The sequence below is a fragment of the Paramisgurnus dabryanus genome, chromosome 19 (genome assembly GCF_030506205.2).
Source record: "Paramisgurnus dabryanus chromosome 19, PD_genome_1.1, whole genome shotgun sequence".
Lineage (NCBI taxonomy): Eukaryota > Metazoa > Chordata > Actinopteri > Cypriniformes > Cobitidae > Paramisgurnus > Paramisgurnus dabryanus.
In genome coordinates, this window is record NC_133355.1 from 22,270,543 (window position 1) to 22,287,207 (window position 16,665).

The 16,665-nt window shown below is 35.9% G+C and overlaps 1 protein-coding gene across 1 annotated transcript; it reads left to right on the top strand.

The window, feature by feature from the left end:
- The first annotated feature begins 9,284 nt into the window (after nt 1-9,284).
- On the top strand, nt 9,285-12,915 carry znf706 (zinc finger protein 706). The gene is made up of 3 exons (XM_065293182.1): nt 9,285-9,405; nt 10,977-11,112; nt 12,225-12,915. Exons 2-3 carry the CDS (start codon nt 10,978-10,980, stop codon nt 12,318-12,320), a joined length of 231 nt encoding a protein of 76 aa, XP_065149254.1. The 5' UTR covers nt 9,285-9,405; nt 10,977; the 3' UTR covers nt 12,321-12,915.
- The last annotated feature ends 3,750 nt before the right edge of the window (nt 12,916-16,665 follow it).

Genomic DNA, 16,665 nt, shown 5'->3' on the forward strand with positions numbered 1-16,665 from the left:
CTTTGATAGGTTTTTTTTCTGTGTGAAGTATTTGGGTTCAAGTGGGGGCGGGACACCGCTCTGATTGGTCGACGTGCGTAAAGGAGGCTCGTTGATTGGCTGGCGCTTTTAGAAGACAGGTGAAAAGGCCCACCTCACTATAGCCATAGGTTTGTAATAGAACCAAAGCAGGGAAGAGACTTGTTGTCCTTTGTGTTATGCCAGGAAACAAGTTGTTTGTTATTGACCTTTTTAGAGCAATATCTTGTTGTTCCAGTACCAACATGGCTGAACTAACACATCGCAATTGCAATGTTGATTGGCTACTTAAATTTGGAGTAGCCTACGGTAGGCTTAAAAAAGAAATATAATTTATTTATTTTGAGCATTTTTAATGTTGTAAGAAGCAGTTTACACAGTAAACTATGGATTGTTGGGCAATGGTACAGTAAATAACACACGTCCTATTTTGATTCTTTCGAATTCAAGCCATCAAGACCTGACATGCCCACAAGTCAAATAGTAATCAGTCAATATTATTTCCTTAACTGCAATTTTGTGTGAGAAAAAAATCATTCGAGTTTTATTTCCCACGCCCCAGAGACCTTCAACCTCTTTTTTGGTTCCAAGTGTCAGGTGTGAACATGTAATACACAGCAACATCACACGATGACAATATTTGGGAAAAGAGAAATTACTTAAACAAATACTTCACAGCAATAGTTCGGTATAATATTAAACGTCTGCAGCATTAATGCACTACATATAACTCAAGGTGAATAATTTCAAACAACATGAAAGAAATGAAATAATCACAAGAAAAATTTAACTGGGAGCAGCTTAATAACTTGTTTACCAAATGTTACAATCACCTTAATGAATCTATTGTGAGAGAACTTAATGATTGCCATTAACCCTTCTAAACAAACCAATTTGTGGTGGCTTTGGTATACCTTGGTTCACTGAAGTGTAAACACAAGGCTATCCATTGTGAGGGAGTTTGAAGATTGACACCTTGGGCAAGCAAACACAGGCCTTTGTTTTAAACATAGCTTGACCATTCAAGGCACAATAAAAAGCCCTGCCAGGGACAATGGGTCTGTGCTTTAAGGAGAGGGGGTCAGATAGTCAAGGGTATTTGAGCGAAATTAGTCAGATAACATCAGCATGGTCTGAAGATCCTTGCTCTGACCTCATGCTCTATGAGGAATGCTGAGACTTTTTAGCAGACAATGAAGCAAAGAACTGACCTCATCATTCATGTCTATTCTACACTCAAGTGCATGGCAGAGATGTCATAATGATGTTTTAATATTAGACTGCTTTAAATTACGGCTAAAGTAAACAGGGATATTTACGAAAGTTAAAATACATTGCCATAAAGTCACTGCCTATGGCTAAATGGTTGCCGTAAGCACACAGCTGATTGTAACCATTGACTTCCATAGTAGGAAATAAATATTATGGAAGAATTGAGATAAATGACAAAGAAGATATTTTGATACATGATGATGATAAGCACATAGTTGACAGTACCCATTGAATTCCATCGTATTTGTTTTTCCTACTATGAGAGTCAATGGTTACAATCAGCTGTGTGCTTACTATCATTTATCAAACAACCCTGTATCACGAAATTATGTATCTATAGTCACGTAAATTTTTCATTCTTTTCCGTGACACTGTCACGTTTTTCTGTGTTTTTCCGTGACCGTATCACGCATGTCTGTTTCCGTGTCGTTGTCACGTATTGGTTACTCAACTGCTTTTTCCTAGTTTCAAACCATTGTCGCTTCGGTTAAGGGTTAGATTTGGTGTTTGCGTTAGGATGTCACTTTAAGTATTGGTTTATACTATTTTTTCTGATTTATTTTATTATATTTTCAGATTTTTAAACCATTGTCGCCTAGCGTTAGGGTTAGAGTTGGGTTTGGGTAAGGATGTCATTTTATGTAAATCTAACCCTGAACCAAAGCAACAATAGTAAGAAAATAGGGCAAAACTGTTGAGTAACCAATACGTGACAATGACACATAAACAGAAATGCGTGATACGGTCATGTAAAAATGCGAAAAAACTGGACAGTGTCACGGAAGGAATCAAAAATTTATGGGACTATAGGTACGTAATTTCGTGATACTGGGTTGCATCAAAACATCTTCTTCGTATTCATAAAGGTTTAGAACAACGTAAAAATGAATTTTTTTATTTTCAACAATAACATATAAACTATCAACAAGTAAAATAAAATAAAATCAACAAGTAAAACAAAAAAGTTTTGAGTATACATCAAAAAGTAGCCATCCAGATTGTTTTATCCATTGTGGTAGCCCTTGCTTACAAAAAAGATGGAGACCCGTCTAGGGCATTGCTAGATAGGGCTTTTTTTAACCTGATGATAGATGTTTGTTTACCTGCCCAAGTATTTTTGGCTTGGGTCAGTGTAGGCAAAGATATTGGATATAACAAGTTTGTGCACTGTTATTAGGGGATAACCCAACGCTCAAAATGGCCGCTCTGGCGACGGAAGTCCTGCCTTCAATCGATAATGCAGAGTCATATTTTAGCGCAGTTTGGGCATAAGAAACAAAACTTATGGTAGAGTTGATGTCAGGTTTTAGTTGGTCAGAAATATGTTAATCGTGATCTTAGCATGTGAAGTAAATCATCTTCGACTACGTTTCTGATCTTAGTATTTATCATGACACGGTTCTAATCTCACATACAGAGCACCTGGTCTTTTCACTTCAGTGTGCAAATGAGGTTGCTAAATAAATACAGGTGGGGTCTCAAAACGGTATTCTGCAAGCTTTGCCTGAAGGATTATGGTTAATGCGGAGAAACCGCAACACTGCGAGCAAGCCTGCCTCACCATGCCCTGGACAGCCCACGGTAAAAGGACAGGATGTACAGCAAGCCAGAAGGATACAATAAGGTGGATTACGTACCATATGTACACACAAGCAAACCCTGTAATCTATTGGGTTGCACCTAGATAGTCAGGACTTCAGAGACCTGTAGTGAAAACATTGTTCCTGTAGCTCAGTTGATAAATGTTGCATTTGCAGTCCAAAAAGTTATTGGTTTGATGCAGGGAATACACATACTGATAAAATATATAGATTGGAAAATGACTTTGGGTAAATCGTCTTTCAAATGCATTAATGCAAAATGTAAAAAGTATAGCACAACTTTTTTTTTACAAGACCTACAATTTAAAGTAGAGCCTACCAACACAATTCCACGGCGATTCGTCGAAATTTTATTAGGTGGATAATTCATATTAATTCATATGACCACATTTGTATGGTTTTATATGATCTGCCTTGTGACTTTGGGGTAAGGGAATGGGTTTTATTATTGTTTTTTTTTCTTTCTAATAATCATACACTTCACATTCGAATGAATTAGCCAACTTGTAAAATTCATACAAATAGGTGTAATTTTTTAAATTGATCCAACTTTTTAGTTTTTACAGTGTAGTTAATAATAATACTTAATAATAGTGTAATAATACAAATGTAATAACTGTAATACTTGATTTACTATTATGTTTGTTCATATCCTAACCTTAATATGACTAATAAAATACTTTAATATAATAAACTATGCTGTAATGCTGCATGCAAGTTTAATCAAATTTGTTATGCAAGTGAATTGAACCTACACTGTATAAAAATAATTGTTGCACTTACATTTTTAAGTTTAATCAACTTGGATTTACAATTAATTTAAACTTTTTTGAATTGTGAGGAGTTGCTATAAATTATAAAAATAAAGTTGAATTAGTTTAAGTTATTTCAACTTTATTTTGATATAAAAGTTTAAATTAATTGTAATTTTAAGTTGATAAAACTTAAAAATGTAAGTGCAACAATGAATGAAGTTTTTGATGAGTTGACATTATTTAACTTAATTTATTAAGTTATACAAAAACTTTTGTTTTACAGTGTACCCTATAGTATGAGTCACATTAATACTTTGACCGCTGTTCCAACCTAAAACATAGCAGGCAAGTATAGACACGGAGTAGCCTACGCAGGGTGTCACTATTTTTCGTTGTCCATCGCATTCCTACATAAACATGAGGGGCAGGCTATGGAAGACGGAGAAAGAGGGAGAGGTTGTGCATGCCAAGGATTTCTGAGATGGAAATAGGATGCCTGTTAGGACCTGCCCGACCGCCACAGCCTACCTGTTTGGCAGGTAAGTCCCAGCATGCAGCGGGAGTGTGGGGTAAGAGTTGGAATGTGGTAGGTGGAGGCCCAGGATGACAATCGGGACTCGCAGGTGTGTAGTCAGGGCATAGGCTGCTGTTAGGGGGTGGCGGAGGGGTCACACACATTCCAGTGGCCCTTAAAGGGGCAGCGTCATTTTCCCGACACATGCCAGAATATCCTCACTCCCAAACCAGTCCTGTGAGATGTCGGGGAAGCTGTTGAACAGGTTCGGTGAAGGGACTGATTCTTTTTGCATCAGCACCATAAGCTTGTCTCTGTTGCAGTCAACACTGATAAATATGTATCTGTAATACACCTATTCATTTGCATGGCGGTACAATGGCACGCTTCACTTGCATGTCATAGGAACCACTTGGAAGAATGTATGTGTTGATAATGCTTTTATTTCTTGATTCTTTCAAACCACCGTGAATTCAGTTTGACACCAGTACATTTGTCGTTGGTACTTCCACCATTGTGGTGAACCTCTCCGTTGAGTATTGTTTTTAAACACAGTCGTATATGTTAGAGGAAGTGACTGATGGGACGGATTAAAAAACAACTTCCTCTTGTGTCTTGGCCAGGTTGGATTCCTCCCCCACCTATGAGCATATGGGCTTCTTTATCTGGAAAGATGCAATTATTGCATATTATGACACCTTTACATGCACATGTTTCACCACAGTTTTGTTGAGACTTGAAGAAAGTTCTTAAGAGGTGGGAAAATAGTCAAACTGCTTATTACCGTTCATGATACGCCTATAATATAGTAATGAAAGGCATGAAAGGAATATTGAGACAAAAAAGGTATTGTCCTTTAAACTAAATGCGTCACAATTACTACTGGTTATATTTAGTCATTTATATTAAAGGGATACTTCACCGATTTAGCATTCAGCTTTGTATCTGTAGAAACCCGGCAGTATTACTGAATGACCATGTTTCCCTCCCTCATTTCCCCCTGAGAGGAGAGATATCTGCATTTTGGTTCTGCAAAAAAGTCCTCCGATGATGTAATATGACGATTTTTGCATCATCGGAGGACTTTTTTGAAGAACCAAAATGCAGATATCTCTTCTCTCAGGGGGAAATGATGGAGGGAAACATGGTCATTCAGTAATACTGCCGGGTTTCTACAGATACAAAGCTGAATGCTAAATCGGTGAAGTATCCCTTTAAGTAATATATGAAGAGCTTAGGTGCAAAAGCCGCTAAACACCACGTCCATCAAAAATAGGATAAAGATGTTGACCAAATGTTCTTGGCACTTATTTTATGTTCATCAAACGTATTTTAAGTGGCAACCACTCAAAACACACATGGTGACATCTTCTTTTACAGAAGACATCACTCACATTCTCTACAGGACATGTTTGTCAATGTTATTAGTTGTTATATGATATGAATAGTGTCGTTTATACTCTCAGAATGACCTAATGACAAACCCGATTGTCCATGGAAAATCTCAGAGATGTCTAAGAAAAATCTTTTTAACCAGGACAAAGGCCTAAGAGATCAAATTCTCATGTTGCTATTGAGGCCTGACACCAGGGAGATTTCCTTTCAGAAAGCCTGAGGCCAAACATCTCCACCCAAGCATATTCGAAACTACACTCAAGGTTCAATATAGGACGGCCAAAATGTTAAATGGGACATATCATTAAAATGTGACTTTTTGTGCTATATTTGGGTCTACGGTGCATCTATCAACCTAGAAAATGTGAAAAGATCAACCCAGTAACTTAGTTTTGGTGAACCATTCCCTGCAAGCATGTGAAAAAAATGTCATTGAAATCTGGCTCCCCTTGTGATGTCATAAGGGGATAATACCACCCCTTAATCTGCACTATCCAACCACAAATTAGCTGATCTCATTTAGTGCAGAGATCAGCTCATTTGAATTTTAAAGGACACACCCAAAAACAGCACATTTTTGCTCACACTTACACCTGCAAAGTGGCAATTTTAACATTATCTATATGGTATTTTGAGCTTAAACTTAAAATGCGTGCTCTTGGGACATCACAGATTTAATTTACATCTTTAAAAAAAGTATTGTGACATGTCCCCTTTAAATATAAATACAAAGCATACAAATGTTTTAAAACTAACTTTTACTTTTAAACTTACTATACCAGACTTTTGTATTCTATTTTGATCAGAATCTATTCCTGCGTTTAATGTGAATAACGAAACATAACACCACTGGAAACTTCTCTCACAATGCTACAGTTTCCCAGTTTAAAGGACCATGAGATATGCATTTGTTTCCTAATATTTCACAGCAATAACCTAAAGCCTGTGGAGTGAGGGTGCTTTGCATGTTTAGACGTGCCGTTAGCGCTGAGAGCTTACAAATTTCCTGTCTGTTTACAAATGAGGAAAAGAGTTTACCTTCGTTAGACAACAACTTATAAAGTTCACATTTATCCACTAAATTATGGATTTGTTGATAGAGAAGAACACAGTCATTATAAGATTGATCATTGATTAGGTTCATCTTTATTCATTCCTAATATGCAGCCATTATTTTGTGGTTAGACCTCATACAGAGGAAATACTGTATCAATGAACAAAACATTTAAATGTAACAATAGTTTACCGTACTTTGGTATAATCAATTCTGCCATAAGATATAAATACTTCAAGTTCTCTTGAACAGAATTAAGCTCTAATTTAAACTCAAACCAAGGTAGGTTTATCATAAAAATGACATTGCCTTGTGTATGTTGCCAACGTGCCATCTGATTGCTTGCAGGAGACCAACCTTGTGTTATTTAAGAAGGTATAACGCTGCCACCTACTGGTAGTAATCAGATCAGACGATCAAAATGTGTGCTTCCTTTAAGATATGAAAGCTATAATACAACACATTGTGTCTAAAACAGCTTTATTAAATAAACACAGCATAGGTGCAACAAGATAATAAATACTGCTCTACATAAATATGATTTTATACAAAGAAATGTTTAAATATATTACTGTACAAATTTAGGGGATCTCCAACCATCTCACCTCACTAAACTTTCTATAACCGCATGTACATATAAAGCATTGCCTAATACAATTTATGGGTTTGATTGTGGACCTGTGGTAAAAACATAAAGTTTCACTGTATCTCTATGGCTTTATAGAAAAGGGGTACTTAAAAGTGCAATGTGTAACTTTTAGAAGTTACACTCTTGACGGAAAAGCAATATAATAATTCAATTCGATTCAATTAAGTGAGTATATGGCAAACGTGAGCGTCTCATTTATCATAAACCCTTTAGACACGTATGCAGAGTGATGCACATAAGTTAACATGACGCGGCAAACACATATTTTGAAATGAGGAGCCACACATATGACGGGCTACGTACATGTTGTGACAAGCTTCGCATTGTGCACCCATGAAAAAAAAGTCACCGCCCACCACTGATAATATACATAGCCTAATTATGATTTCAGTGGTATATAAAGACCTTACAAATGAGCCATTTTTATCTACATACATAGTGGGTCACCTACGGAGGCCCTAAGGGGACATGGAGCAAAAATTAAATAAAGTTTAGTTTTGTTTGCGCACGTGAAACTATTTCGTTTAGGTTCATGTGCGCATGAGAAAGTTTCACGTGCCCACTTCAAAACGAAACTTTTAAAAAAAATTCTGCACATGAAGGTTTCGCGTGAGCACATGAAAGATTCACACGAGCACGCGAAAGTTTCACATGAGCACGCAAAAGTTTCACGTGAGCTCATGAAACTAAACTTTAGTCACTTTATTTCACCTTAGGGGCTCAGTAGTCGCCTTAAATGTAAGTCACCGCCATGTTTCTACAGTAGCCCTAAATGGACAAAATGCTCTACAGAGCTTGTTTCGTCACAATGTTGTCACAGCCGATAACATGTTTGTCCTGTGGTGGCTACCGTAGACTCTATGTCTTTTAAAAAGGGAGTGGTAAGTGGACTGAGCTGTTGGTTGCGGTTCGCAACCACAGTGCAAGATGCCGTTTAAATCTACACAGTGCACCTTTAAGTACCCCCAGTATTGCATATTGTCACATTGTATATATTAAAAAGCTAATCAATTGAAGCATGTGTGCTAGATTAGAGAGACATCCAAAATGTGTGTGAAAATACAATATTTGAGAGGTTGGAGTGTTTTGATTAGTGCATCAAATAGTATGTTCTTATCTCTGAATCATAGTATTTTATACATAATACCAAAAATTATTTGATCTAAGCAGTTACTGAATGTATTTAGTGGACTTAAGTTGTTTAGCATTCATTTTGAACAGCTGAAGGCAGGAGAATGCATTTTGTACAACTTATTTGGACACAAAGAGTGCAAGAAACCTTGATTCCAGTGGGTGGCAGCATAGTCTATAAGTGAGCATTACAACCTGGAATTAAAATGGATCCCTCAAAATTAAACAAAATATTAAATTCAACTGCACTTCTCAAACCGAAGAGAGAATTAGCTGTATTGTAAACTTAAGGTGCTAAATAAGGAAAGCAACTTATAAAAAGTTTTTTTTTAAATAAACTAACAGAAAGCAAGCAACAGAAAAGTAACCTACAGTGGAAAAAAATATGGCTTTAAAATTCAAAAACTTTTGAGTGTATTTATTTATGTAAAAGAAAATGTGAACGTAGTGTTAACATTAATAACATAATCGACAACCATTGTTCTAAAACGAATATAATATTTTATTGGGAATATAATATTTAATATAATATTATTTTTTTTATAAATGTCTTACATTTTTGTTTTAGATTTTTCCAAAGGGTTTATGTATAATAACTCAAAGTAATTTATAAAATGTAAAAAAATTCTGTTTGCAACAAATCAACGGGCCTGGCGATGCGTTTTTTATTTTATTTTTATTGCAAGTAGAACACAAAAATACTGATACAGTATCAAACAATCTTGGATGACACAGATACAATAAGTACAAAGAAGGATAGAAAGGCAATCATTGAAAACAAATAAAAAACAAAAACTTAAAATTAAATAAATAAAAATAACATAACTGTCGATGCGTCTTTCGTGTTGTTCTACAAATTTGACGTCATGAGCGCATGTGGCCCTCTAGCGCTGTGCAATGTTTGTGGCCATCGTTGGAATTACACGTGTGTAGCTGTGGGAAGAGTACAGCTGTCATAAGCGTGCAGGAGGACACATAAAGCTCATAGCTGCCTACGGATCTCATCTGTTCGCCAGGTAAAACCAAAAATCTGGTCGTAGGTCGACAAGACCGCATGTTTACGTATTTTATTTGTTATATGTACGTGGATTGGTTGATTATTTTGTTAACGTTAGAAGGTCTGATGTTGATGGTCTGTGTTAGCATGCTAGCTGGCTAACCATATGGTTTTGTTAGCTAAGCCTGCATTTTTATTAACTTATCATAAACGTCAGAGGGGATTTTACATTAAGTATATTATTTTTAAGATCTGAACTGAGGTTTTAAAATATATATAATCAATATTAAAGAATAACGTGCAACGTGTCGATCTTAATATGCTTTGACAGCTAGCTAGTAAACAACAAGCCAATCTTAAAACTACTTGTTTCTGGACTATTGACATATAAATGGTGTTTTATAATGTGTAAAATGTTTTTTTGTTTCTCTGACATGGGTAACGAGCAATCTATTCTATAATCCAAAATGAAAGTGGTTTCTTTGCCTGTTTCTTTGATTTTTAAATCAAGCCAAAACATCAGCTGCCTGTCTTTTGTTATTGATTTAAACGGAGTCAAAAGACAGAACATGCTGAACATTAAAGGGGGGTTTCCTGGACAGATCTTATACTAGTCCCAGATTAAAATGCATGCTTAAGCTCCCTTACAGCTGAGATTGTACTGTATCATATTCTGTCCATGGGTGCCATCTTAAGCCACTTGGTTTTATGAAACAGATTTCATTATGGTTATAAATTATGTGGAATTTGACTCGATAGCTGTTACTGATAGGTGTTGTTTACAAATGTTTCTGATTCACGTTTACATTCACCTTGTCATATGTGACCCTGTCTGTGAAAACCCAGCATAATGTAAAGACTATTCTGTGAGAAAATAGCCTTGATATCTTAAGTATTGCCTGAGTAAGGTCATGCCAATGATTGAAATCAATAAGTGAACTAAAACTTTGATGCCTCTTATCTCATCATTAGATTATGAGACTTTAAGGGCTTTCTTACTCACATTATTCTAACCAGATCACCTGATCACTCTGTACCATGCCCAGCCCCAGACATGGCTTGGTTAATCGCACCCTGGCCGGCTTGCAGAGGTGGGCTCGGGCCAGGTGCAGAATGCGTAGTGTGAACGCAAACCGCGCCAGAGTGCGGTTCAAAAGGAAAGATGTCAATTGCGTGACCACTCACCTTCATCTGCCTTCATAAAAACCTCTGATGCGTGCGACAGGGTTACGTGAATGTCCGAGCTGCACAGGCGAGATATCAACTAAGCAATATGATGGCATGTGAGAGGGCTGTGTGTTATCGTGCACCAAATGACTCAGAATAAAAAAAACAAAGATTTCAGTTTAGGAGAGTGCTTTACTTCATGTTTTCTTCAAAACAATCGTATCCTAATAACGAAAGCATGCCCGGGTACAGATCGGTCAAAGTACAGTGTGAGTGCGTGCTTCTGGGGGAGTAGGGAGGGTGGACAATCGTGCTCGGGCACAGTTTGGTTGGGTTAGGTATGAGTGCACCCTAACCTGGATTTCACAGACAGGGTCACATATCTTGTCATGTCATTAACATCAATATGTTACCTTCCAACAGTATGGCTCGTGGACACCAGAAAATTCAGTCTCAGCAGAAAAATGCCAAGAAGCAGGCAGACATCAAGAAATCCAAAGGCCATGACCAGAAGACGGCAGCGAAAGCAGCGCTGGTGTTCACATGTGCAGTGTGCAGGGTCAGTGGCAATTATAGCCATTTATTGTTACCCCAACACATCACACTTAGCGGTGACTTTACAGTTTGCCAACATACTAACAGATTTCTTGTAAGAAACCTTTTTTTTTGTACTACATATCAGTTGACACGCGAGAAAGAGCCCTTTTATTTTTCAGCACGTAGATATATTGTGTATAAATATAAAACCGATTTGACATAAGGGTGTGTGTTGCGAATACTTCACTGTCAAGTTGGAACTTGTTTCTGACAGTGTGGGTTACTTGACTGTAGCTTAACCAATAAGGCTTGTTGGTACACCTACCAATCAACACAAAGTGAAATCAAAAGGATGAATCATGAAACTGTAAAATTTACAGTTTACTTTAGTAGTGTGTTGTCGTTCTGCATTAAACATCGTACAGATTTCGCTGCACCTTATGTACTGTAGGTAGATATAGATGCAAAAGCCCCTAATGCCACCTTTGTCAAAAATGATATACTGATATTGACCGAATGTGTTTGGCACGTATTATACTTTCATCAAATAACTATACTTTAAATTTGCTTAATCCCAGCCTCAGGCTATTCATAAATACCGGTTTGTGGTAGAATCCGTTATACGCCACAGCGTTTTTTCATCGAAGACTTCAAAGTGCACAAACCAAACCAACTGATTATGACGTTTGTTGAATGCTATTGTCATTACATAGCATTCAACGCATAGAATGAATATTATCGACTACTATTTCAATAGTTATTGCAGCTCTAGGGGAAATAACCTAAATATAGAGCCTGATAAAATGTTAATTATTTACCTGAGGGTTTTATATCTGAAATAGTTTTCATATTTACAGTTGGGAGAACTGCTTGCTTTACATTATTCCTTTTGCACTTATGTACTGATTATGCTTTCACTGGATAATCTAACAATAAATATTACTATATAGTTATTTAATATCTTCAAAACCATTATGCTGCTGCAAAGGAAGCCATAATATTTAGAATAATGTTCACAGGCTACATGAAATAAAATCAGTTACATTTTTAATGTTGACTTTTTCATGAAATAAATATTGTGATATTTTGAACCACAATGTGTTAAACCAAACATCTTTCTTGCTTTTCTTGCAGTCACAAATGCCAGATCCCAAAACCTTCAAGCAACATTTTGAGAGCAAGCATCCCAAGAGCCCCCTTCCTCCAGAGCTGGAAGGCGTGGAGGCATAAATTGACCAAGACCAGAGGTTACTGTATAAAACTTCATAATAAGAGTCCTGATCTCAGTGTTATGGTTGGCATTCTTATCTGAGTTTTATACATATAACCTCACCTTTACTAGTCCCATGGTTCAAAGACTGATGATGTTTAGCTTTTGAGATAAATTAATAGAACACTACCAGTGATTTTGTCAATTAATCATCTATAACATTCATTTGGTAGACATATTTGTCATGCTTTTTGCTTGTTAGGTAGAAGATAGATGAGTGAATAAAATTGGAAAATGAACATCCTAATACTTTACATAACGCCTGGGCAAACATTTTATTTAATTTTCTAATTTAATAACTTTCAACTGAAAATTGTTTTAGTTCAATACTAACTTGATTCTGTATACTGAAAACTGGAATCTTGTATGTCTATCTGAAATCACTGGATGTGCCCGAGGTGACTGTATTTTTAATTTAATGTTGCTGCAGAACTTCTTATTTCTCTCTGGAATTCTCAGACAATACGCCTCAATGTTTGATATTTCTGCTTAAGCCACCTGGTTTTCACACCAATGTAATATATCTCTTTAATAAAGTTTAACTTTGTTTAAAAAGTTGTGAGATGTCTCGTCAGCACTACGAGAAGTATCATCATAAACTCTTCTGAGAGTATTATGATTTTCTTTTCGCCAACAGTGCTGTGTTATTGTAAATAAAAGCGTTGAAAATCCTGTTTCAGCTAGAGTGGAACAAAATGCAAGAAGTGTCAGAAACAGGAAAGCAGATGCATTTCTAGGGCAGTAAATATGGATCCTTACCCTGCCAAGAACACAGCAGCATGTCATTTATTATAGAAAAAAATACCAGTTATGCCAAGAAGTGTGTAAATTGAAATTAAAATTGAATTTAGCAATCCTTGGTTTATTATGGAATTGTTTACATGGCTTACAAATGCAGAACATTGCAACATACCTACAAAGAAGTAAATGTAAAAGTTAAAGAAAGGTTAAAGGGATAGTACTTCCAAAAATGATAAATCTGTCATTTACTCAGTCTGTTCCAAACCTTTATAAATGTATATATTTTGAGCAATGTTTGTAACCAAACACGTCTGTAGATTTCCATAGTAATTTTTCCTATAGAAGCCAATGGTGCCCCAAAACTGTTTTATTTTCAAATATTCTTCACATATTTAATTTATGTTCAGCAGAACAAAGACATTTATACAGGTTTGGAACAACATGTTACAGGTTTGTTGTAAACAATGACAGAATTTAAATTTTTGGGTGAACTGTCCCTTTAAGATGATTGGATGGTGGCTTGTTGATAATTACCATTAAGAATAATTTGGTTTCAGCAACAGTTTGTCTGTTAATAGCCTTAAAACCAATCATGTTATATGTTACATGAGATTTGTGTGATAAAACTATTTCTAAACTATTTCCAAACTTCTAACATGACCATATAAAGCCCGTAAATGCAGTAATTTTTGCATTATAAACGCAAGGATACCAGAAAGGAACACAAAGTAAACAAGCAGAACAGTAACCTTCTACTAAAAATACACTACATATGCTGTTGGTTGGACAAACTGATCTTCCAGCCCCAAATTGGCAATGTTGCTGTGTCTGCCTGGTCAGAATGTTCAAACAAATAGTGCACAGGGTTTAACTTTTCAGATGAACAACATATTAATGGTTTTAATAAGAATTAAAATTTTTAAATTAAAATTAACCTCTTTTTTAGTCGTTTTAGTCTATGTGTTGTATATACTTATAATACTTATAAAAAAGTTTTTACTAATGTGAATAATGAAAAAAATATTTATGACTTATGCTGCACTCAATTGTTTTCTCCAATAAAATGTCCTCTAGAATGCCCCTATCACTTAAAGGAATAGTCTACCCTTTTGCCATATTAAACTATGTTATTACCTCAACCTAGACAAAGAGCGCGTTGTGAAAGTGTTAGCATTTAGCCTAGCCCCATTCATTCCTATGGTACCAAAAAAAAGTTTTATTTTGTGGCACCATACTTACTGGTATAACTCCTCATGTAACAGTCTTTAAATAGGGAAAACACGGAAGTGTTTGGTGGCTTCCCTGTTTGGTACCATAGGAATAAATGGGGCTAGGCTAAATGCTAACACATTCAAAATGCGCTGTACAGTGCAGGCATTGAAAAAGATAGATATGTATTCATTCGTCTAAGTTGAGGTAATAACATAGTTTAATATGGCAAAAGGGTAGACTATTCCTTTAAATTATATAATCTCTATGGGGCGGTTTCCCGGACAGGGATTAGCTTAATCCAAGACTAGGCCTTGGTTTAATTAGGAAAAATAACTAGTTTTAACAAACATGCTTTACTAAAAACATTACCTGTGTGCATTTTGAGGCAAAACAAAGGGCACTGGTGTATTTTAAGATATGTCAGTTCAAGTTGTTTTCAGTTTGGACAGCTCTTAAAAATGTTTTAGTCTAGGACTAGTCTAATCCCTGTCCGGGAAACCGCCCCAATATGTCTAACTTATTGCAAGAAGCAAATCATGTTTATGGCTGTGACATAAACTGAAGTTTAATACACTATGGGGCAGTTTCCCGGACAGAGTTTAGATTACATTTCCTCGATTAATTGTGCATCTTGAGACAAAATAATTGCACTTGATAAAATATATGTCAGTGCTAGATGTTAAAATAAGGCAGCTTAACATGCATTTATCCTCTAGATATCTTAAAAAAGGGACATGCTCTTAAATATCTCCCACCACAGCTTCCTGTTTCAAGAGGAAATATGATAAAAGAAAACTGCTTGTTGAGCCAGTTCACATGGAGTTCAATTGTAAGAATTGCCTTTGTGTCTAAGTCCAAATGGGTTCAGCCTGTTACCTTTACAATGTATTCAAAATGCCTAATTGTTTAAGTTCTCTAAGCTTACGCAAATCATTTTCAAACCATAATTGTCTCCTCAGGTATCAATAATAAAAATGCCTTGTTTATATAACAGTTCAATAGAACCAATGTGTATTAGTTTCAGTTATCAGACAGGAGAATGCAGGTAGTCAGTCTGATTAGAACATGTGGATGAAAAGGAAGTTGCTCTGCAGGTTTAAACGAGTCAGGGCTGATCTTTACGGGACGCACCCTCAAATGAGGCACTCAGGTGGGCAGGACCACCATTAGAATTTATGAGATTGGGAACAATAGTCTGGGGCCTAGCTCCCACACCCTATACAGCATGACCAGATAAATTGCTGATTTGGTAAGAATTATAAATGAATCATTAATAAGCTTATTTTATTAACGACATACACAGTTTAGTTAGAGTTAACTTTTTATTTATAACTAGTTGTTACTACTGACCTGGTTAGCGCGTATCTCTTTAAATGGCTCTGAGGTCATTTAGCTAAACAAACCTAGATAAATTGCCGTTCTGTGTCATCTGACTGAGTGCCGAGTAGGTGTGGCTTTGGGTGGGGTAAAAAAATCTTTTCTTATGAGTCAAAAGCTTACATTTAAGAAAGTGTGAGTTGTTGAGCACAATAATTATTTATGGTTAGTCACAATTACAGAAATCGTTTAACTTTTAAACCTAATTAATATCAATAAGATTCAGATCTGTCGGTGTGACTGTATCCGTAAAATTGGGTTGGTACATCTTAACACGCTGTTCCAAAGTCAAAATGTGACCGCGTTAAAAAATAGAACATTCTCTTTATAGACCTGGATGGAGATAATTGAGATTCAGCTTTTATTAGTCTCTCTTTCCTCTGCTCTAATTTAAGGGCCAAGCATGTTTTTCAAGACCCTGCAGCTGATTTGACAGTATTGTCTTCTTTCGTCTGTTGTTGTCTTTGTGATTAATGTATTGTAATAATACATCTGTCGTGGTTGTGATCTAACAACATGCACATAAGAGATCTGACTCATTGAAGTGTCATTGTTTTTGGGTCAGCTATTGTGCTACATTATGACAAATGCCATACAGTGCTTCTTCAATACAGAGGGTGTATCACCTTTTATGGCTATATGCATGTGTTGTCTAAAATAAATATTTTAATTTTGAATAACTGTTAAATGATTTATTAAATGTTTATTGTTATGAAATTAATTATTGAAATGTTCAAAAACATCATAAATTTGTGTCATGTACCCATTACAAAGGAAAATTATATTATTCTCAGGGTTTCCTCATTTCCAATCTTTCCAGTCATCTGTGATTACAAGGTGTAAAAATCCTTTTAGGGGAGCTTAAATCTTTAAAATTATTACATTTAAACAAATACATTTATTAGTCTTCAATAAAAATCTTTCTTTAATTGGCAGGCATGGGAAATTCATGTAAACCTTAAAATTTTAATGAGT